The sequence below is a fragment of the Crinia signifera genome, chromosome 1 (assembly GCF_055691185.1).
Source record: "Crinia signifera chromosome 1, ASM5569118v1, whole genome shotgun sequence".
NCBI lineage: Eukaryota > Metazoa > Chordata > Amphibia > Anura > Myobatrachidae > Crinia > Crinia signifera.
In genome coordinates, this window is record NC_139217.1 from 317,724,123 (window position 1) to 317,747,246 (window position 23,124).

A 23,124-nucleotide genomic window follows, 5' to 3' on the forward strand; every position below is an offset into this window, starting at 1 on the left:
GCTGAACTGCTGCAACCTATATGAAGATTGTGCTGGAGAGGAGAACAAGGATTAAAATGTAATTACCGTGACAAGTGTGTGAATTTTTAATCTGCTGTGCTGTTTGTGAAGAGAAGACCATTTAATTCCATTCCCTAACCTATACATTCATTTTGTGTACCCCAGCATAGCCCAGGAGTATCACCGCTGCCTCACTGGTTGGGCGGCATGGCCGTTAGGTCAATGATTTGCTGCTAAATGCCATCATGAACTATATGTGCATTAAACAGTTCCGTGAATATGGCCAAACGACATCTCATCTTGCTGGCCACTAACAGGCTAGTCTAGCTTTAGGGTGACCAGGATTTAAGAAACCCTCATCTAAAAGAATCACACATTACACAAAACTCTAAAACTTCAGTGGGATAATCCAATCACTGGAAAGGACAGGTAAAATCTAGGAGAGAAAAAAAAAAAAAAAACCACAAAAAACATCCATACTAAATCCTTCTAAATAGTGAATGGGATTTGGAAGCTTCTCTTGCACACTGGGACACAAAGACCAATTGTGAGTCATACGGAATATTAAATTATATATATTTTATTCAAAGCATGGAATACACTTATGCTAAAAATTCAAGCCAAACTACCTACAGCTATAAGCGGGATGACACTGAAAAACAAACCACATTTTTTAAAACAAAAAGCAGTTTAAAGAGACCCAATAAACCTAACACATGTTACCAAAAATAAAAAGCAATTATATTTAAGTGTAAATATATATTACTAGTAGCTCTTTAGTATAAGCTAACTTGTGTTTTGGGTGTCCTTTTAAGTAGTGAATTAACGACTCCCTTTTTGGAAATAAGTGCATAACGAAATGGTTTCATCACTGCTTCCAGCTTGAAAATAAATCAGTTTTGTGCAAAACATGGAGTAAAAGCAATACACTCATGTAACCACAAACGAGGGGAGGAAAAGGATTAACATACCTAAAAAACAAGATACTTAAATATTGGTACAAGTGCTTTAGCTTAACTCATAATACTTATATTAAACAAATATGATATAGATTACTATCAACTTACGGACATTTAGAGACGGGTGTTTTACCCAAAATTAATGTGGTTTGCCAAATAGTTTGTCTAGAAGTATAATCATATCAGATACAAAGAAATGTCCAACAAATATGTACTCCATGTTTAAGGCGAGAACAAAATTGTTAAATAAAAATCCTGCATCTAGCACCAAGATTTGCATGGTTGAGCAATTACTGTAGATAACACATCACTTTACCTTTGAAATACAATAGCCAATTTTTATGCCAAAATACAAGTATTTTAAAACCAGTTTTTTTTTTAGTAGTTACCAAATTTACATTTGTATGTTATGCCTATTTAAAAAGCAGAATCATTTATAGCACAAATCTTGGCATGTAGAAGCAATAAAGTGGCTTATAGGCAGTAGAAAACAAGTTGCAGCCTGGCAGTTTGCAAAAACAATTAAAAAATCCTAAAAGCTGAATGTTAAAAATTTAGTGTTTGCAGATAATCTAAAAATAGTTCATTACAAATCAATACTACCTGTAAAACATCCGCCCCTTAATAAAACAAGTGCTTTCGTACATCAAGGACCATTTCATGGGCAAAGTTCTACCCTGCCTTCATTTTACAAGCTTGACTTGTATACTTTGGACAATTGCAAGTCATCCTAAGATAACATTAGTTAACAGGGTCAAATGAACTTTTGGCCTGGTACCTGGAAATATAAGTTAGGTTAAAAAAGTAGCACTTCTAGTAACTAATATTACTAGAATAATTTTGCTACTGAGAGGGTACAATACACCATATAATGTACCAACCCAAAGGTTTTAACAAAAAAGTTCAACAAAATGAACATGTTAAGCTTGTAAAATCCAGCATTTTTTTTTACAGATGCAGAAACAATCCTTTCTTTCTGTTCCATATTTACAAAATATTATATATCTATATATAAAACACTTTACAACAATCTTTACCATAAAAAGTGCAATTCCTACTTCCACAATTAGGAAGCAATGACATTCTTCATAAAAAAAATTCTACAGGATAGCAGCCTATGTCAAGCAAATAAGGTGCTTAGCTTATAACCCAAAGCTGTATTTTGTAACTTTCTTTTCCCCGCTAACAGAAGTACACGCTCAAAAGTATTCCTCTGACAGAAAGAAATAAGGCCAATATACTGCAAGGGTAGGACATTTCGTACATCTCAATAGGGTTACTGGCGTAACTGTGCACTAGCCAAGTTGGCTAGTTCAATAAGAGCTAAAGCGCCATGCATACGCTCCCGCTGCTCTTGCAAACGACGACGGGCAGCAGAGTGAGGACCATTTTTTTCATCTTCTTCATCTTCATCAGACTGAAGATATTCTAATGGGTCCTGTTGCTCCTGGTCTGCTTTCTGAAGGGATTTCATCTTTAAAGAGGATGGCAGCTGCTCTTGCCTCTCCCAATGTCTGCAGAGAATATTCACAATTTAAACATAGTATACACATGTATATTTGAAAAGAAAATTTAATATCTATATTTTTCAATTAGTGCCCCCCCCCATTAAAAAAAAAAAAAAAAAAAAAAAAAAAAAAACATTTTATGTAGAAGTTTCCCATAACCATCTTCACACTTTTTTTAAACTGCAAAATGGACATATTGCAGAAGATAGACCTTGTATGGAGTCTTGCCACCATACCAGTGCCCCCATCCCCATTTAAAAAGTGTTTCTTCATTACGTACTCCCCCTGCAGCCCCCTTTTATACAGAGACACAAAACTGCATCACTACAGTGCAGAAAAACCACCTCTAAGAAAAGGGTGGATTTTTTTGGCAATACGCAGAAATTTTCTTTTTAGAAAAGCTATAGCCATTAAACATTTACAAAACTACAAGTCAAACATGCATTCAAGCTGTGTACACACGGGGGCAATATATTGCTCAGTGTCTCCTTTTCATCAGCGACCAGAGATGGGGAGTTGCAGAGGGAACCAGCGTTCATAAGGGGGCTAAAAACGGGAGCGCGCACTTGGCGATTTATAGCCGGTGCACACTCCAATTGCTGGCAATACGGTCTCTCAGCGACCATATTGCCAGCTATTATAGCCCGTGTGTACGCACTTTAGCTAAAGATAATTGGTCTGCCAGCTTTTTTGAAAAATTATATATTATATATATATATATATATATATATATATGCGCGGGAGTTTCCTGCATTCCTATTATGCTTCGCGCGGCTGGTGGAACGCAAGCGTCACTTCCGCCTGGACGGTGGAACGCACCAGTAACTTCCGGACTGACGGCTGAGCGCTATTTACTTGTCTATTTCACACATGGTTTATTTAGCTATTTATTATAGTGACTGTGCGTATATTGTGATCCAGTTGAGATCCATAATAACTTTGCTTTTGCTGCATTTAATTTCGGTGGTGTACAACCAGGAAGTGATGACATCACTTCCGGGTCTTAGGTATATAAACTGGCCCGGTGAGGCTATACAATTGTATCCTCTCTGGAGGATGGATACCAGGTTGCCTGTTCTGATCATGAGATTGATTATGCTTGCTGTACATATTCCTGATGATGGTCTATACTAGACCGAAACGTCACGTTACGTCGGATGTACCTCTTGTATCTACAATAAATCCTTGTTGCTGATTAAGTCCTTGGTGAGTGCCCATGTCTTCCACCAATGTACCATTGATGTTCAGTCATATGTTGGAGCACCCCCGTCTGAAAACATGAACGATTGAGTGCGGACTCTGCCTATATAAAAATACTCACTTTGCCAACCATTCTGCTGAATCTTTGTTGTCAGCAACTTGAATCTTGCTTGCCTTATCGCTTGGTTCTTCTCTCTTCAGTCTGGCATATGGATGCTTAGAGCAATGGCGGTTTGCATGAGTAAATCGACTCGAACACCCTAAAGACAAAAACAAAGGCGTCATAATATTGCATGAATAGGAAGTATGTTGTAGACTATAGCCCTCTTAAGAATGCCCTCTTATGTTCACCATAAACACTAAAGTACAGTAGTATGAATGCTTCTCAGTATCTATATTAATGTGTATTTATTGGAGTTATTCAATTCTTGCTCCCTTCAGCTGATTGTATTGATGTATTTGTATATCTTGTTTTTTTTAGGTTGCATTTTAAGTTTATCCTGTGTGCTATGTGTTTGTAAAATATTCATCTTTTCTTGTGGAACTTTCATAATTTGTATAAGTTGCAAGGGAGTTGAGCCTAGCTTAGGGTCGTTCAGTTTATTGACCTGTTCATGTTAATTTTTTTTATCCTCTAATCGGGGTGGGGGTTATGGTAGTTTAGATTAGTGTAGATCAGGGGTAGCCAACTCCAGGCCTTGATCGCTACCAACAGTTAACGGTTTCCAGGTCTCCTCACAGAACCATAAGTAAAGAACCTAACAATTGTACAGTGTATGGACCCCTTTAGTTGCGGTATTCTAACCCTGTGATAGGGCTACTAGGTCTATCCACAGCAGGAAATGCCTAGGTTAAAATCTGTATGCAAGAAATATTTATATACGTGCTGTGGTAGTGTAGAAAACAAGGCTATATTTTGCAGCCCTGATTACAGTCTAAGGTAGGGTCTCAAACTATTTTGTTCAGGGACCCAGTCAGACAATAAGAATTAAGTTACTACACAATGGTCACCACACGTGTGTGGTCAGCAGAACGTCACATGCATTGTGGAGGCACAAAATTATGCAATTTGATTTTTCAGACTTCTTGGATCAATGAAAGATCATAGAAGTCAGCCTGATTGTCAGCAACATGGAGTCAAGATCAAGCTGAGATGGTTGCGAAAACTGTCGCTCTAAGGAAACTTAATGGCCCAAATAGAAGCGAATGAGGAGGTGTTGCCACCTCCTAACCACCATCAGACATTTTTCTGCAACAAAGAGGTGTGCAGGAACAAAACGGGTATCAAAATAGTTTTATATCACTCATATAAAAAGCCTGAAGGGATCACAATTGCATCCCCTGCCCAACAAATGCTCTCCGAGTACTACAACTGTTTATTTTCTTCTTCTCTGCTTATTTACACCATTTAGCATCTCAGAAGAGTGGTGAAATCTGTACCTATGATCTAAAGCCATGTACACAAGGGACTTAAGCTGGCCATACATCAGAAAGATATTGTACCCAATCATACAATCTCAATTGATTGTAAGATGGATTGTATGCAGATTGTGTGCACATCTTGTTTACACAATCAATCATAAGATGGATTGTATGACTGATTGTAAGATGGATTGTATGCAGATTGTGTGCACATCTTGTGTACAAAATCATGCAGCAGATGGATTATATGACTGATTGTATGATGGATTGTGTGTAGATTGTGTGTCCAAAAACCACCAAGGACTGCTGGGGATTTCAAGGGAAATTGTACACAATCATGAGTGCAATCGATCTTAAGATCGATCTTTCTGATGTATGGCCAGCTTTAGGGCCAGATACACTAAGCTTCAAGAGTGATAAAATGGAGAGTGAAATACAACCATCCAATCAGCTCCTGTCTGACATTTTTCAAACACAGTCTGTGACATGGCAGGTAGAAGCTGATTGGCTGGCTGTTTATCCCTCTCCATTTCATCACTTTTGAAGCTTAGATAATCTGGCCCTTAGTCCTGGCAATGTCGGCTGTGCCCCGTGTGTATCAAGATCCTATTCACACAGTTCACCTACATTAACAGTTTTTCATCACAACCCACATATAAAGTGTGGGATATACATTTTTAAGTGACAATCCCTTTCAGCAGAATGTGTGCAATCATGTTTATTTAAATTGGTGAGCAGGTATTGTATTCCATGATATTCCCAAAAACAGAAACTAAGTCTATTATCAAGATTTTAGCTCAATGATCAGCATCGGGCTATGCAATTATAGCCCATTTTTGAAGATTTAATCAAAATCTCCATGTGTACACCCCTTAAACTTAATTTGTTATCTGCTAGAGCGCAAAATAATATTGTTCTTCTATTCCACAGCTTACAGTACCAGATATATTTTAAGTCGCAGCCATAATCAAAATGACTTACCTTTTTCTGAGCAAACAAATGGTTTCTCTCCTGTGTGAAGTCGCTGGTGTGTCTTCAGTTGGCCACTTTGTACAAAGGCTTTCCCACAATCTGGATAGTCACAGAGGTACGGTCTTTCTCCTTTAAGTAAACATCCACACAGTTACTGTAAATATTTTTACCTTAATGCAAACAGGGATATTTAAGTTTTCAAAAACAAAAAAACACCCAACACATTGCACTATCTAGGACAGAAAGGGAGGAGAGACCTTTCTCTAAATTTACTAGGCAATTTTGAGCTCAAAATTTCCTAGTGTGTATGGGCAGGTGAAGAACGCTGATGGGCACTCCCACATCGTTGCTGCCTGCCACTGCCAGTCAGCATGTTTTACAAGTCAAGTGGTTCACCTCTGAAAATCACTGGGTGAAAATGCAGTGCATGCAAACAGAGCAATTTATCGGCCAGTGATTTTTATTACATCACTGATAGGCAAAAAGCCCAGTGAGTACACACCTTCAGATGCAGTCCATAGAAGACCATCAAATTTTAGCTATACATTTTTAGAATAGACGAGTCAGAGTGGGCTAGCTGAAAAAGCTGCACATACCTATTCAATGTGGCTGTTTCGGATGGTTTTCCTGTTGATGTAGCCTCAACTTTGTTAAAAAATCAAGTCTGCATCAGCAAAAAAATTCCATTTTTGACTAAAACAAGCAAGTAATTCACGAGCCACGTGTTTATCTACCATCTTTGGGGGAAAAAAAATCTGCACTAATTGAATATCCCCAGAAAAGGGATGGTTACCCTAATCTGAGACTTGGGTACAGGGGGCATATGTACATTATTAAGTGACATGATAACGTGGAAGGTGAAAACACAGCAGCCCATCAGCTCTTAACTGTCCTTTTTCAAACTGAGGGGTAGACATATGAAGCAGTGATTAAGTGACTGGTACTTTATCACTGGCCAATCAGCTCCTGACGTAAGTTACAGGCTGGGTTCAAAAAGGGACAATCAGGAGCTGATTGACCGGTGATAACGTACCAGGCACTTTATCACTTCTTCCATACATCTACCCCTCAGTCTAACTAAACAGTTAGGAGCGGTGTGTTATCACCTTCCACTTTATCATGTCACCAGGCTTATTATATCAGGCCCACAGTATCTAGGCCAAAATGAGGTACCTTTATAGCAATAGATCAATGAGTTCATTAGAGGGACTTTTGGTGATGTGATTTACCTGATTATTCTAAGATGTATGCAGATAGCTTGCCATTAAATTCCAGATCTAAAATATACACTGCAGATTAGATTATACGTGTTTATTTTGGTCACTCACCTGTATGAGTCCGTTTATGAGCTTGCAAAGACTTCTCACGAGGAAAAACTCTGTTGCAAATATTGCACCGGATCCTGCTGGAAGAGTGCTCACCCTCACTTATTAAGTCTCGAACCGTTTCTGCCCTTGGACGGCCACGTCTGATCGCATCCTGTTTTGATAAATAGACAATGTTCAGTGGACTCTACACGTGTGCCTCTTTTGCTGTTCACTTCCATTATAGGTCCACGGAAAGGGCTTAATTACGTTAATAAATGTAAAACGTAAGATATAAAATTTAAATTCTAAATAGTTCTTTAGAAAACACTTTAAGTGGAGGGGGAATTTATTTGAGCAGGTTAAAGTCTTCTGAAAACAAAATAAAAAGTACTTGTCTGCGATTTATTGCCCAATAAAACCTTTTTTTCCCCCACGGGGGCACTGACCGGTTTGATCAAGAAAAGCACTTTGATTTGGGATAAGTTCCAAAAACCATGTTTTCGCAACTGCGGCAGCAAAAACAGGTCCAGTACTGCAGGTTTTTTTCTCCTGCCCAGACAGGTGAAAATGAATAAAAATACAATACTGCCAGTGGACAGCACGAATTGATTATGCCCCCAGGAATCAATTTAGAGCAGTTAATAGAATTATCCCCAAGTGTGGGTATGTGGCATGACTAAACATGTGTATTCAATTACAATAAGAGGGACATTAAAAACATGTAAACTAGGCTTCTGAAAATATGAAGCAAAGAACTTGCAAAGTTATCCTTTTCACAGTTTCCCCTCCAATGTTAGTTTTTCTTCACAACCCACATAGAGTGTGCCAAGTCACATAACTACTCTCTAAATATTAATTCTGCTAACTATATTAAGTTCAAATGACCGACATGGTCAAAATACCGACAGTTAACATGCCAACATGTTTCTATGGGTTTTTGGTGTGTGTGTGTGTCAGCAGTCTAAGTGATACACTGGTAAAGTATGAAAAAGTGTTTTTGTGCAAAAATTGCTTGAAAACGCATGTTCCCCTGTCGGCATGTTAAATGTCGACAGTATAATGAATGTTGGTATATTGCCAGTCGGTCAAACGTTGGGTGCATCTCCTTGACCAGACCACAATGATTCAAATTGACCAGTGTGTGTAATATGACGCTGAATAGGTCTGCTGCGGTGCATTGTCAGCACTATCCTCCATCACACCTGCATGCATCAGCAACTGTGTATGCACTTGACGATGCTGGCTCTACTGCCAGGTCCAGTCACCCCTGATGCTGTGCGGCATATTTTTTTTTACTAATAGCAGTACAATGTTGCATATTGTAAATTGAGGCCATTTTGTGGCATGTGAACTAGGGCAGTACCATGGTGCATAAACAAATGCTGCAGAGCAAAGTAGCTCTTCTACAAGAATTAAGGGGGAGGCCCACATCAAAATGTTATGCTGCCCACAAAGTTCTGGCTATGCTCCCGACTACAAATACTAGTTTCCTGTAGCCTTTGGAGACTACGTCCACAGGACAGTTTAAAAAAGTGCTTATTCTAGTGTTAACAGAAAGATAGATCACCTGGCCTAATTCTAGGGACAAAAACTTAAATAAACTAGGACAATACTTCAGTATGAGTCGCAATTTCATAGGAAAAAAAAAAGTTATTTTCCAACATCGATAATTGTAAAGGTCAAATTACATATGGGACCTAATTCAAACCGAAGATCTCATAAAATCGCAGATCACGATTTTCTGAAATCTGCGCATGCATGCACTTACACTGCAATTGCAGTATATGTTTGATGGGGGTTGCAATAGACATTTTCTGGGAGCAGCCTGGAAAAATGCGTGTTTCCAGGCCACGGCTCTTTACATGGCCAGCCTACACCTTCCATTGATTCTCATCTGTGCAGTCACACACCTATTAACAATTTACTTTACTTTCAATGGGTTGGGTGTTTATTAGCATTCTGCAACATTAATGACATTATGGGGCCCACACACGTTGCGATGTCAGGCCATTTTCTGAGCTATCTCACTACATCGCTCAGAAAATAGCCATACATTGCTCTATGTGCAGGGGCATAGCGACAGCGGTGCATGGACCCGCGTGTCGCCATCAACCCGGTGATTAATATCTAATATGCTGGATAAATCTCACTAATAGTCAGAGCCACTGTTCTCAGCAGAGAACACCGGCCCTGACAGATCTCTCAGCACACAGCGCTGTCACATGTGAGCGTGTAGGGCCCAAAAGGGATTTTTGAATACAGAGGTACATATTTAAACCCGTTATATCAGTTATGAAGTTATCTTAAGGGCAGTAAGTTACTCAAACCATTGCTCCTTTATATTACTATACGCCAGAGATGGCTAACCTTGAAACTCCAGCTGTTGAACTACACATTCCAGCATGCCCTGCTACAGTTTTGCTAATTGGCCATGCCAAAACTGATGCAGGGCACACTGGAATGTGTAGTTCAACAACAGCTGGAGTGCCAAGGTTAGCCATCAGTGCTATAGGCTTTATTAAACTCTCTGGGGCAAATACTGTTTTTTTGCGTGCCTAGTCTCCCATCTAAAGGAATAGGCGATTACAGGACGATATCCAAAAGGTTTTGTTTTTATGCCCTAACAGACCAGTGTTTGCATTTTTTACTCCCTGTGCATGTCGCACCCAAAAAAGACTGGATTCAGTTGCATAAACTTTTCACACATTTTCAAACATTTCTGCTCAGAAGGATGCAAGCTGAAATTTGTGTTCCTATGGCTATTAGTGCACAAACAGAGCAACAACAAAATTGTCCCATCGAACATCCCTTTTTTTGTGCAGTAAAAAAAACTATTGAAAAATCACCCACTCTGATGTTGGACAAGGAGTGCTTATTTGTACTAACTTCAAAAAGGATAGTGATGTGATGCAAAAAATTAAGGGGGGGGGGGGGTGGGGGGGGGTGTTTCAACATATCAGAAGAATTTGTTGCTTTGTTAATTCATCCTGGCATGACGATTATACTAAAATACCTAACATTTGAAAATCATGTTAATTTTTACAGTCAAGCAGTGGTGTAGATCCCAGATAAATTATTCAGAACTATCCAAGAGAGAGCATCACATTAGGCACTGTAGTCAAGAGTTGTCATTTACTGTGACTAATGCTAAAAGATTAGTTGTTGTAAACTGTATTTCTGGACTTAACAGCTGGGTGCGATGCTGTAAGCACATGCAACAACATCACAACTGTACTTAAAGCCAGGGCAGGCACAACACAATTAGTTAAGTATGCAATGCTGGGAAACGCCATTCCTGCTCTACTGTTACTTCCGGCTGCCACTGTGTCTCCATCAAGCTCTATGAAAGGTAGCAGGCCCCACTCATGCCTGCACACCACCTCCTTACTTGCCATAGGACTGCTCAGAGCACAGTCCTGTCTGAGGCCTTGGTTAAGTCTGATTTTAGATGTACAGTAGCTTCAAGAGGGTGTGAGCAGAAATCACTAGTCGTGTGCTTACAATAACAGCAATTGAATTACTTTTGAGCTACAGTCAGTACATCACGACACAAGTTAAAACCTCCTCCCCCTCCCAGAGTTACACTTTACAGCTACTTACTTCTGAAATACATACAGCCACCACCACCACCACAAATTCTTGCCTAGAATACTGGCAATGATGCATTATAGGGTTGCGGCTAGAAAAAAAAAAACCCCATAAGAAAACAATATATAAAAACAGAAAACTTCTAGCCACAAAAAATGTTCCCAACAATGCAGATTGTGAGAATATGCCAGTCAGAGAAATGTATAACCCTGCCCTCAAACTCATAGCCCTTAACCAACCATCTAATGCTGGCCACACATCAGAAAGATATCGTTCCAACCAGCCAACTTTTGGCTGGTTGGAATGATAATCTTTCTAGTGGGTCACACGGTCAAAAACGCTGATAAACTGCCCTAATCGGTCATTCCAACTAGCTGAGAAAAATCAAACCTGTTTGATTTTTCCCAGCTGATCGTCCTGATGTGTGGGGGAACTGCCCAGATGTGTCAGCCTACTTCTTCTGTGTCATCGGCGAAGGTGAACAAGAGAAGAGGATCCCCCTACACTACAGAATCACCAGTCCTACTCCCCCAGCGATCCCCTGGCAGCATTTCCAGTCCCCCGTCAGCATTCCCCTGCAGTATCCCCAGTCCCTCTGCAGTGTAATCCCCCTACACCAGGCATTTCCTAACCACGATAAGGCACACCAACAGTGCAGGTTTTCTAGATATCCAGGCTTGAGCACAGGTGACAATTAGTATCTGAGGGATTCTGATAAACCATCTGTGCTGAAGCCTGGATATCACTAAAACCTGCACTGTTGGTGTGCCTTGAGGACTGTGGTTGAGAATGCCTGCCCTACACCTAGGGTTACCACCTAGTCCCTTTAATTCCGGACACATGTTAATTACACAGGTTCTGTGGCAGTTTAAAATCAGGTGAAGTGGAGTCTTGAAGTTAGCCAGCCACAGAACCTGTGTAATTAATATGTGTCCGGAATTAAAGGGACTAGGTGGTACCTACCTACACCATCCCCAGTCAGCATACCTAGTCCCTCTGCAGTGTGATCCCTGGCAGCATCCCCAATCCCCCCACAGCTCGATTCCCGGCAGCATCCCTAGTCTCCTGCAGCAAACCCCCTGGTGCGATCCCCAATCTCCTTGCAGCATGATTCCCCAGCACCATCACCAGTCCCCCCCCCCCCCCCGCGCCATCCCCGGCAGCATGATCCCCCAGCACCCCCCCCCCCCCATTGCCCAATCCCCCCACAGTGCAATCCCCCATCACCAGTCTGTGGTGCACCTGCACCACCATCCCCTATCCACTACTGTCCATCCATGTGCCGGGTCCAGGGGTGCCTGTGCAGTCTCTGCTGCTGCCAGGAACGTAATGCTGCCACACCACATAGCAGCTAAAGGAACTTGCGGCTGGGCACCTTCGCCTGGGGGTAATGGGGAACGATGGCTGGGTCCCCCCCACCCAGGATGCCGGCCGCTGCTGGAGATGGGCTCAGCGAACAGCCCCCCCCGGTTTTGGTGCAACTGGAGGGTGCCTTCCTGCAGGCTTGTGTGAGCGCTGAGTCTCCTCAGCTTCCAGCACACAAGAGGCAATAGGTGCGGCGGCTGCAGGCAGAGGTGCCCAGCCACAAGTTCCTATAACTGCGGGGGTTGGGGTACAGTGGCTGGGGAAAGTGGTACTGGGGCTCTCATGTGTTGCAGAGACTCTCCCGCGACACGGTGCTCATAGGCCAGTATTCAATGGCCGGGATCGTGGCTGGCAGCGAATCTTGTGTAGGATACGCTGCACTTCGCCGTTATTCTCCCTTTAGTGCAATTCGCCCGGCTGCCGTCCGTCCGCCCTATTCAACGCCGCAGGGGCTCTCTGCCCCTGGCGGCGAATTTTAACATCCCCGGCGAATGCCGCATGGAGCTGGGGAACGGCTGCAGGCAGGGAGATGGAAGCCTCCCTGCCTGGGCCCGACACTGTGGGGGTGAAGGAGGGCTGGCAGGGATACAGGGAGAGCCCCCTAGAGCTGGCAGGGGACTGGGATAGGAGCCGCTGCACTCCCTGGTCCCGATCCTGCATATGTAATGATCGGGACCAGAGTGCAGTGAATATATGAATATTAATGAGCAGCTCCCGGCTCCTTGCTGGCGAAAGTGTAAAAAAAAAAATTATATATTAATGTGCTTCGAGCACATTAATAATAAAAAATAATAATCTGATTTCTTGACAAAAAAAAACCCTTTATTTTAATAGATCATTTTCCAGTTCACCTTAAAAAGATGTCGAATGCAAAATGGTGAATCATGGCAAAAATCAGGGAGAAAGCAATTTGCCATCCTAGCATTGAATACACTCTCTGCGAATCCTAGTGAAAACCCTATTGAAATACACAAGCGAATTGCAGCGATCATGAAATGGAGAACTGGCCGGCATTCACTGTTCACAATCGGCAAACATTGAATAGGGTGAATCATATCATCTTCAGTGAAAAAAAAAAATCACTGCAAGAAGTGAAAACAGCCCCATTCGCCGAAAAAAACGGTGGATCGGGAGCATTGAATACTGGCCATACAAGCTGGCAGGAAGGTGCCCTACAGTTGCACTGGGGATTGGTTCTTTGAGCCTGTCCCCAGCAGCGGCCGGCATCCTGGGTGGGGACCCAGCCATTGTTCCCATCAGCTCACCCCCCACCTTGTCTCTTTCCACTTTTTCGCTCTCTCCGCCAGTCTTCTTTTTTCTCTACTCTCCTTCTCTATCTTATGTTCTCTCTCTCGCCCACCCCACCTGTCACCCTTGCTAACCTGCCATCTCTCCTTTTTCTCTACCCTTACCCACATCTCTCTCCTCCCCCCAGCCTCCTCTTTCAACCCTCTCTTATTCCCCATCCATCTCACATCTCTATATCTGTGGCCTCGTCTTTCTCCGCTCCTTCCTACGCTTCCACACTTTATTTCCTCCCTGTCTCTGTGCCTGGGGAACCATCTGCACCTCGGATCAGAGCGGCAGCAACTTCAGGACCTGTGTGCTTCGCTCACTGGAGCCACCCCAACGGCAGTGGAGTGCCACTAACAGGACAGCAGAGCTAAGCCAGGCTATCTGGGACTACTGCTCTCCTGCCCACCCCCTCTATGTCCAGCACTCCTGCCCACACCTCTGGGTACCAGGGATCAGTCACTTGCCCCCTAGTCCCCCCACCAACAGGTATGTCATGCTGACCTTGGCAGAGATGCAGGATCCATCGCTGTAAAAATAGTGAGCATTGCCTTATTCTTCACCCTAGACATGGGGTAGCCAACCCTAGTCCTCGAGAGCTACCAACAGTGCATGTTTTGCAGGTCTCCTCACAGAATCACAAGTGAAGTAATTAGTTCCACCTGTGGATCTTTTAAAATGTGTCAGTGATTAATGAGTGCAGCAGCTAGGTTGACTGGAAATAGTGAACTGTTGGTAGCTCTCGAGTGCTAGGGTTGGCTACCACTACCCTAGACCATCAACCCTCAGTTTCATAGCTGGCAGTACATGGGGAGATCGCCACCAGTCCCAATCCCCATAAGAGTTCCCTGCCTTCCCAATAACTAAAAAAACTGTGGTTGTCGCCTTCACATCGGCCACAGTGCATGTGCGAGTATTTTACCCACTTTAGTGCACCAGGGATTCATTTTTTATGAATGGCTGCGTCCCCACTCCCCTGGGATGCGTTTCACCTGTTTGGGCATGTGCGGTGTGTTAATGTGTGTGAGGGCCAGAGGGATCGGTTTCCTCCGCAGTAAGAGATGCGGTCGCTGAGAGTCACAGCATGACTATGGTCGCGTTACACCTCGCTCTGCCGGGCACGAAAAACTAAAGGGCCCTGTCACCGCGGAGTTATAGGCAGCAGTGAATGGAAGCCGCATAAGCTGGCTCCTGCACTGTGCCTTAACAACAGTGAGATGGAGCGAACACCAGAACCTTGCGGTGCTGCTTTCTGTGTGTCACTGTCGCCTCCTCCAGGCTCTGAGTGCTGGCCCACTTGTCCCTCCTCCCCTCACTGCGCAGCTGGCAGAGAGGCTGCAGCTCACTAATTAACTCTTAACAGGCAGAGCTGACTGTAGGAGAGGAGAGCATAGACATGTGCTGGGATTTCACTCACCCGATCCCTCCTGTTGTGGCTGGCCATACTTTTAATTTAGTTCTAGAAACAATGGACAAAGACAGAATCCTGATTGGTGCAGCAAAGGTGTCCTGGAGTGTGCCCTGAAGTATGTGCAGGATGACTGGCAGCCTGATTTGTGTAGCAGTCCTCTTACTGTAGCTGTCTCCATTCCTCCCTGCCCCTCTGTGTGAGTCTGTGTCGCACCCTGACAGCAACGCCTTCACTCTTTCTATCCCTCCCTCACAATAAGGTGTTTGGCGTAATGTTTAGGTGGCATTACGGTGTGTGGTGTAATGTGAATTGGTACTTTTATGTGGCCACACCCCTTCCCCACAAAGCCATGCCCTAAATGTTTGACATGCGCCTTCAGTGCACACAGTCTCTGTTTTGACGGCAGCACTCAGGAAATAAATGTACAACGACAAGCCTTGTTTATTACCTCCCTTTTGTCACTCTATCTAGAATATGGAATGTTTTTCATAAACTTAAGTGTGTCTTATCTGCAAAATTTCCTCCTTTACATCCATCCATTTATTATATGGATTGTCTTTTATAACCAGTGGGAATCCTTCTGGCTAATCTCTCCCCTCATTTCACTAAAGCTGCTGAGTCAAACTGTCCCACAGTACTTGTATATAGTTTACTATGTCCACTGAGCATTGCAAATAGCATAGTATCCATTTGCTATAGAAGTCAGCTTATGTCAGAACAGGGGGCCAGCAAGAAACGGACCGGCAGGAAGATCCCTGTATCCATGGCGACATCTCCGCTTGGAGACACGTCACCATGTAAACGGGCAAGTAGTAGTAGTTTGTTTATTTATAAGGCGCCACAGTGTCCGCAGCGCCGTACATAGCAAACAAAACAAGTTACAAGGTAACGTACCGGTGTGTTGATAAAATACAGCATAAATAGGGGTATAGCTGGTAGAACCAAGACCAGCATCAGTTCTGAAGTAGGTGTCGAAGTTGTCGAGGAGACTGAAGATGAAGTAGAGGAATGGAAGAACAGGGCAGGAGCAAGCGTGCAGTTTGACATCAACGGGAAACCCTCTCGCAGAGACACGGGCGTTGACTCCACGCTCACTCCGGCTCCAGCTCTGGACCAGCAAGGTGTGTATAAATAACCTTACATGTTATTCACTCTGTCAACCTGTTTTAATACATGGGCCATTAAGGAAAATGCCTGATCAGCATTGAACCGTTGGTCCATTTATTCCATGTATATGCACTGATTTTGTTTTTCGCCAATACAAACATTTGAAAAAGACCCTTTGAGTGCCGCAGCAATTCTATAAATGTTTAAATATATTTTTAATACAGCTATCCAATATAAAAGTCACCAGATAAAAAGAATGAGTTCTTATGGAAACACACAGGTTCAGTGAAACCGGTTTTTTCCTCCACAGTAGCCCCATTTCCGATGGAAAACTGGGCCGTTTATTGGGGATTTTGCTTCAACCAGGCAAAACAAACCTGGTTAAACAGCCTTTTTGGGCTAATTAGATAGCCCCAGATGAATGGGTAATAGGATATCAGCGTTCATTGTAATATCAAGTTTCACTTTTATGAACGCTGTTAGTCTCAACATAAACATAGTTCTAGCATGCAAATACTGTAGTATACAAGTGTTCCACCTAGTGGGCTGCAGCTATGAAATACAGTAAGTACAATCCCCAATAGAGCAATCTATTCGCTGATTGGTTGCCATGGTATTGCTCCACTCATCACTGCTTCATACAGCAAAAATCAGATTAGCAAAAGGTAAGACCCAGCTTTTGGAATTGCGTTATCCAGTCTGCATAAGGAGGAATGTGCCAACTAAAGACGCAAATGTCACCCAGACAGGGCAGGACAGCTTTAACAACCACATGAACACTCGAACAATTAACTACAATGGATCTTAGCAGGGGGGCAAAATGAGTCTCATGTATAGGACATGTGAAGTGACAGGAGGGTAAGGGGAGGAGGGGAGTAGATAGCTGTCACGAACACAAGATGTACCACCATGCTTTTTAAAGAGTGAAGTGGATAAGTTGCCCATAGCAACCAATCTCTTTAGAAGTCTTGACACAGCTCTCTGGATCAGATTTGTTAAGCCTGGTAAAGGGGCTGGTACTTTACCACATGCCAAACAGTTCCTAACTGGCATATTTTTAACTAATTTAAGTTGACAGTTGGGGGCTGAGTGGCCGGTGATAAAGTACCATTTGGTGACAATGACGACACGCACAGGTGTAGCCAATTTCCGCAGCACAGAGTATAACAGCAGCAGGTGCAGGGACACATGGCCACACCGTACAGTGATATACATACGGCACACGCAGGGCTGTCAGTGTTCCTTGTCTTTCAGTCACACCCCTCCCTCCCCGGCACTAGCGCTGCCGCTTACCCGCACCAAGCTGTCTTCTGCAGACGCCGCTCTGATCCCGATGGCGTCATGGCCGGGGTCCCGGTTAGTGTGGACTGGCTCCGCGGCCGGCGGTTGGTGTCTGGCGGGCGGCCCGGGGCTTAGGGTGACGTTATGCGCGTTTTCCCCCCAACGCCACGGGTACACCATGAAGTCGCTGAAGCCGGGACTGGTCGGGACGGGGCTGAGCTGGGACGGGGTCCCGGCACTGAAGGGCGGTCGGCGGGGCTTGAGCGGAGTGTGGGCGGAGGGGGGAGATACCGCCTTGATTACCGACACCAGCACCCGGCGGGGGGGAGACGCGTCCTGGGCTAAGGGAGACTGCAGGACGGGAGATCGGCACACATTAGACATCATGCCAAGGAGACAACGCGGCTACTTCTCTGGCCTCGCTGGAGTGGAGCCTACATCCCGCCAGGAAAGCCCATCGCGGCGCAGGCAGGTGATGGATGGGAAAAGAGGAGGCGGCGGCCGCACGGTGCTCCGCTTCTTTCTTTCCCGCGTTACATTTCGCGCCTGGCCCGGGCCAATCAGCTGTCTCTCCCTGGGCGCTAGCCGCCGTGCAGGAGACGGGCGGGCCTGGCAGCCAATAGGAGTTTACGAAACAGAGCCCTCTCAGTGCAACGCTCTTCGTGATTGGGAAAGCATAACGTCAGCCTAGTCCTCTATTTGTGAAACGATGATCCCGATGCGTTGATTGGTGGAGGCGGTGACGCTGACAGGTTTTTCTTTTTTTGACACATTCTCATCCTTCAATGAGAGGAATACGTCACCCGTGATACGTCACCACCGCTCTGCGCCCGCCTTGTGAGTGACGTCAGCCGGTGTTATAGTATTTGGGGAAGGCAGCAGTGAGTGGGCATTGACGTGTCTGGTCCAATCAGGAGAGGCGCCCGGGGGTGTGCCAGTGCGGTTGCCGGGGCACCCAGAGGCTGGAGATGGATGTCGCTGACACTTTCCCGCGCTAGAGTGTAATACGATTCTGCAAATAAGCCCAGCACTGCAGCAGCGCTCAACCATGTTGCACGCAGTCACACACTGAGCCCACTTTGCCGGGGCAGCCGGGCTGTGTGTGTGTGTGCGTGGGTGGAAACTGCGCGTTTGGCTACAAAGGCAAAATATGACAGCAGCACTATGACAGCAGGATTATCTTGCACAAATAATCCTTGAAGACGCGCTAGTCATTCCCTCTGCTGTGTAGTCGCATTATCGGTGCACACTGCACAGAGCATGTTAAAGCCCCATAAACACTAGCCAACGGAACTATGTAAAAACCGGACCCGGACAAAACCCCGGACCGGACATCAAAATCTGCAGTCCGGAGCTTGTAGTGTCCGGTCCGGGGGGTGTCTTCTCCGGGAGGAGGGTCCCTGTGATAGCTATCATCAGGGACAGGAAGGGGAGGCTACAGCCTTCCCGTGTGGTCTGAACCATCCGGTTTTTGCTACATGCCCGGACCATACAGGGAGGCTTTATTCCACAGCCCCCCCCCCCCCCCCCCCCAGGGATGGCCATCGTTGCCATTGCCATCGATGGTTGCAATCGATGGCAATTCTGCAACAGGCCACCGATAGTGCTAAACTATGCAATGGATGACCATCAATATTTTTACATATCGATGGTCATCCATTGTGTACGATTGATTGGCCTGTGGGCCAATCAAAACACGGGGGCGGGGCTTTGAGGGTGTCAGGGGCAGAGCTATGCTCCGTGTCCCGGCACTTAAAAAAAAAAAAAAAAAAAACCATCGTTTTGCTGTTCCATCGATGGAGGGAAACCATCTGGTTCTCCCCCATCGATGGCAAAGTATTCAACATCGGCCATGAACCATCAATGATTTTGAATCATCGATGGTCGATGGCCATTCCTACCCCCCCCCCTCCCCCCGTAAAGGACACCCCCCGGTCCGGGGTCTTGTCCTGTTCCGATTTTTACCCATACCCCTAGCCAACGGGAGCTGCAGCCGATATAGGTAACCATATCGAACACAGACGGCCAATGTTTTTTGTACACACAATTATCATCCAGCAACGGGCAGATTGGGATTTTAAACCAGCCTGGGAATTTTTTTTGTAGGGATGGCAATCGACCATCAATGATTCCATACCCTCCAACATCACAGTGTCAAAAAATAGGGGTACTTGTGACTTATCTGGGCGCCCGATGTTGAAATTGTATGCCAGTACCCTAAGCATGCGATTTGCCGCGATTTCCCTTGAAATTCCCTTGAAGAGAAAATCGCGTTGCATTGTATGCTATTGTATTGCATGCGAAGCGATTTGATGCGATTTTAATATGTACAGGCACCCAGATGCTTGTTTCATATGTGAAATGGCCCCCCAGACCCCATTTTTAATTGTATACCCACCCTGATGGCTAAATTACCCCCATTGTTAAAGCCACCCCACTATCAACGCCAACCCGAAGCGTGGCGAGCGCAGCGGTACGCGTCCTCCGACCTTTTCATACCCCCACTATCCACGTCGGCGTGGAGTTGATTTTATATAGTGTGGCAAGCGGAAGTGGATACCTTCACAGCTATACTCGTCCCCTCGCGGGCTTCACAGGTATCTGCGGGGCTCGCTGCGCTCGCTACGCTTCGGGCTCAGTGGCTCGCTGCGCCAGCCACACTGTATAAAATCAACTCCACGCCGACGTGGATAGCGGGGGTATGAAAAGCTTGCCACGCTTCGGGTTGGCGTTGATAGTGGGGTGGCGTTAACAATGGGGGGCATTTAGCCATCAGGGTGGGTATACAATTAAAAATGGGGTCTGGGGGGCCATTTCACATATGAAACAGGCATCTGGGTGCCTTCACATATTAAATTGCGGCAAATCGCATCGCATGCAATCTGATTGTATGCAATGCGATTTGACGCGATTTTTTGGTGCGATGAAGAAAATAGGGCGCCCAGATAAGTCACAGGTACCAAAATAGGTACAGGGGTGTGTGGCCATAGAGGGCGTGGTAACGTGTAAAGGGGGAGTGGGCAGTTCCCCCTTTACTATCCACTACTAATGGTGCCAGGCTAGGGAGAGAAGGCTGGTCAGAGGGGAAAGGAGGAGGCTTCTAGAATAAGGGAAGTGGCTGCGAGCCCCAGGGCCAGAGCAGTTACAGATACCGGCTGTTTCCTATGAATCTCCTGCTCACCTCATCAGCAGCCTCCGCCAGGCCCCGATGTCACCGGCTGAGGCGGGGGGGAGTTGCACATACACAGGCACCACCAGCGGCAGCTTCTGGAAAATGCAAATTCGGAAGGGTCCGCGGTGCTGCATCATACCGGCAAAATCGGTACAAAATCAAAATCATTGATGGTTTGTGGCCAATTTAAAATATTTTTTCCATCATTGGTTTCCCTCCATTAATGTCAAGAATAAAATATTTTTCTCCCCCCCCCCCCCCCCTCATGTACCCCTCTATTAGGGGGCTGCAGTAGCATCCTCCCTTCATGTATCCCTCTGTTATGGGGCTGCAATAGCATCCTCCCCTCATGTACCAATCTGCAAGTTCCCTTCTGGTATGGCATCCTCTCCTCATGTACCCCTCTGGTATGGCATCCTCCCCTCATGTACCCCTCTGGTATGGCCTCCTCTCCTTATGTACCCCTCTGTTATGGGGCTGCAGTAGCATCCTCCCCTCATGTACCCCTCTGGTATGGCATCCACCCCTCATGTACCCCTCTGGTATGGCATCCTCCCCTCATGTACCCCTCTGGTATGGGCTTGCAGTAGCATCCGCCCCTCAAGTATTCCTCTGGTATGGGCCTGCAGTGACATCCTCCCCTCATGTGCAGACTACACAGTGTCCTTGCTCGCATTCATAATGACCCCCTTTATACTAGTCATGTGCTAGTTGTAATTACAGCCTTCTCTAGAGGCAAAGTCATGGTGGTATGATGATGTGATGTAGCCCTTTTGGATATTCAGCGCCTTCCTTATGCACCCGGGGATCTCCTCCCTCCTCCTACTTGGCAGCTCCTCTGCTGTTACATGCACGGGGACCTCTGTAGCGGTATCCTGTCGTCTTCCAACTGTGGCAGCACATTCACGAGGACATCAACAGCGGTATCCTGGCATCTTCCAAGTGCTGCAGCACATTCGCAGGGGACCACAGGAGCCACATCCTGGTGTCCTCCAAGTGGCGATGCGCAAGCGCGCGAACCTCAGCTGCTGTGTCCTGGCGCAAAAATGCGCTGTTCTTACTGCTTCTGGGTCTGAGAGCTGCCGGTCACATGATGTACACATTAACGCGTTAAAGATATTATCAGCGTTATTAGATTTCAGCGTTAATGCAATAACAACATGTTAATCTGCCCACCACTAGTTTTTTTGTGTTATTTTTGTTCTACTGCATTGCATGATGTTAGCATTAGCATATTATACCAGTTTACATTAATACCTTTTGTCTTCTGGAAGATGGATTCTTTTGTGCATTCTCACTGTATACTATTCAGCTGAATATTGACTTGCCAGGATACCGGACCGGATTCCGGCCAGCCCACATGTCACCGAAACCGGCTGCTCTACCCACTTGTTGTGTGCAATCTCAGCTCCAACCCTGCACTCGCCCCTATCAGCCTGTGTCCTCTCCAACCCTGCAACACGCCTCTCACCCTGCGTCCTCTCCCACCCTGCACCCCATCTCAGTATGTATCCTCTCCCATCCTGCACCCCCTCACTGTTTCCTCTCCCGCTGTGCACCCGCCCCTCTTAGTCTGCATCCTCTCCCACCCTGCACCCCCCTCAGCCTCACCCAGCGTCCTCTCCAGGTGGCATAATGTGAATATTGGCTCAATCCTGATGGCATAATGTGAATTTTGGCTAGTCCCAGGAGTGCATTGCGCGAGTTCCCAGGCGCGCCGGTGACGTCACCGGCGTGTGCACACACTCAATGCACTCCTGGGACCGCTGTAGTCAACGGAGAGGATGCTGAAGGCCTGCCGGGGACGACCGGGGGACTTGGTAAGTATAAAAAAAAAGGGTAAAAAAAATAAATAAATAATCGAATTATTAAAAAAAAAAATATTTGGGAATAATTTGGATACGGGGTGCCCGGATACGGGATACTCAACCTGTACTTATACGGGGTGTTATTAGAGGAGACCGCTGTGCACACCTGTACATTTCTATAGACCTTCAGAGTGCCTGGACCACTTTTATAGCCCAGAAGTTGTTTGGTTAGTTTTGAGCGCAATACCGCATCCAGTGCTTAAACTGTCTCTGACACTGTCTCTTCCCCACTCTCTCTGACGCCATCTCCTACCCCCTCTATGATGCCATCTCCTCCCCCTCTCTCTTTCTCTGTCTCTTCCCCCCTCTGTCTGCATACCTCCCAACTGTCACGATTACAGTGGGACAGTCCCACCCGCGGCAGGCATTGACCCGCTGCGGGGGGTGGCAGTTGGGAGGCGCACAGCGTCTATTCTCGTATGAAAATGAGGTTGCGGCTAATTAGCATAAGCCACGCCCTCATTTGCATACACCCGCCCCCTTTTCGCCGCGCAAGTGTCCCAATTTCCCCAACACAGAAGTTGGGAGGTATGTGTCTGATGCCATCTCCTTTCCCCTCTATCTGATGCCATCTCCTTCCCTCTCTCCCTGAAGCCTTCTCCTCCCCTTTCTCTGACGCCGTCTCCTCCCCTTGCTCTGACACCATCTCCTCCCCCTCTCTCTGACGCTCT

The 23,124-nt window shown here is 45.6% G+C and overlaps 1 protein-coding gene across 1 annotated transcript; it reads right to left on the reverse strand.

Annotated features, from left to right (window-relative positions):
• Positions 1-559: 559 nt before the first annotated feature.
• ZNF367 (zinc finger protein 367) lies at positions 560-18,425 on the reverse strand. The gene is made up of 5 exons (XM_083187100.1): positions 17,426-18,425; positions 7,390-7,540; positions 6,071-6,190; positions 3,789-3,927; positions 560-2,473 (listed from the first exon to the last, which is right to left on the reverse strand). The coding sequence occupies exons 1-5, from the start codon at positions 17,798-17,800 to the stop codon at positions 2,236-2,238; spliced, it is 1,023 nt and encodes a 340-aa protein (XP_083043226.1). The 5' UTR covers positions 17,801-18,425; the 3' UTR covers positions 560-2,235.
• Positions 18,426-23,124: the final 4,699 nt, after the last annotated feature.

Excerpts from the sequence above, each read along its gene's own strand:
- ZNF367 (XM_083187100.1), bottom strand. The coding sequence starts at position 17,800 with ATGATGTCTAATGTGTGCCGATCTCCCGTCCTGCAGTCTCCCTTAGCC. Across the intron at positions 6,191-7,389 it reads TCATAAACGGACTCATACAG|GAGAAAGACCGTACCTCTGT; the intron begins GTGAGTGACCAA and ends GTTTACTTAAAG. Across the intron at positions 2,474-3,788 it reads TCAGCAGAATGGTTGGCAAA|ACATTGGGAGAGGCAAGAGC; the intron begins GTGAGTATTTTT and ends TATTCTCTGCAG.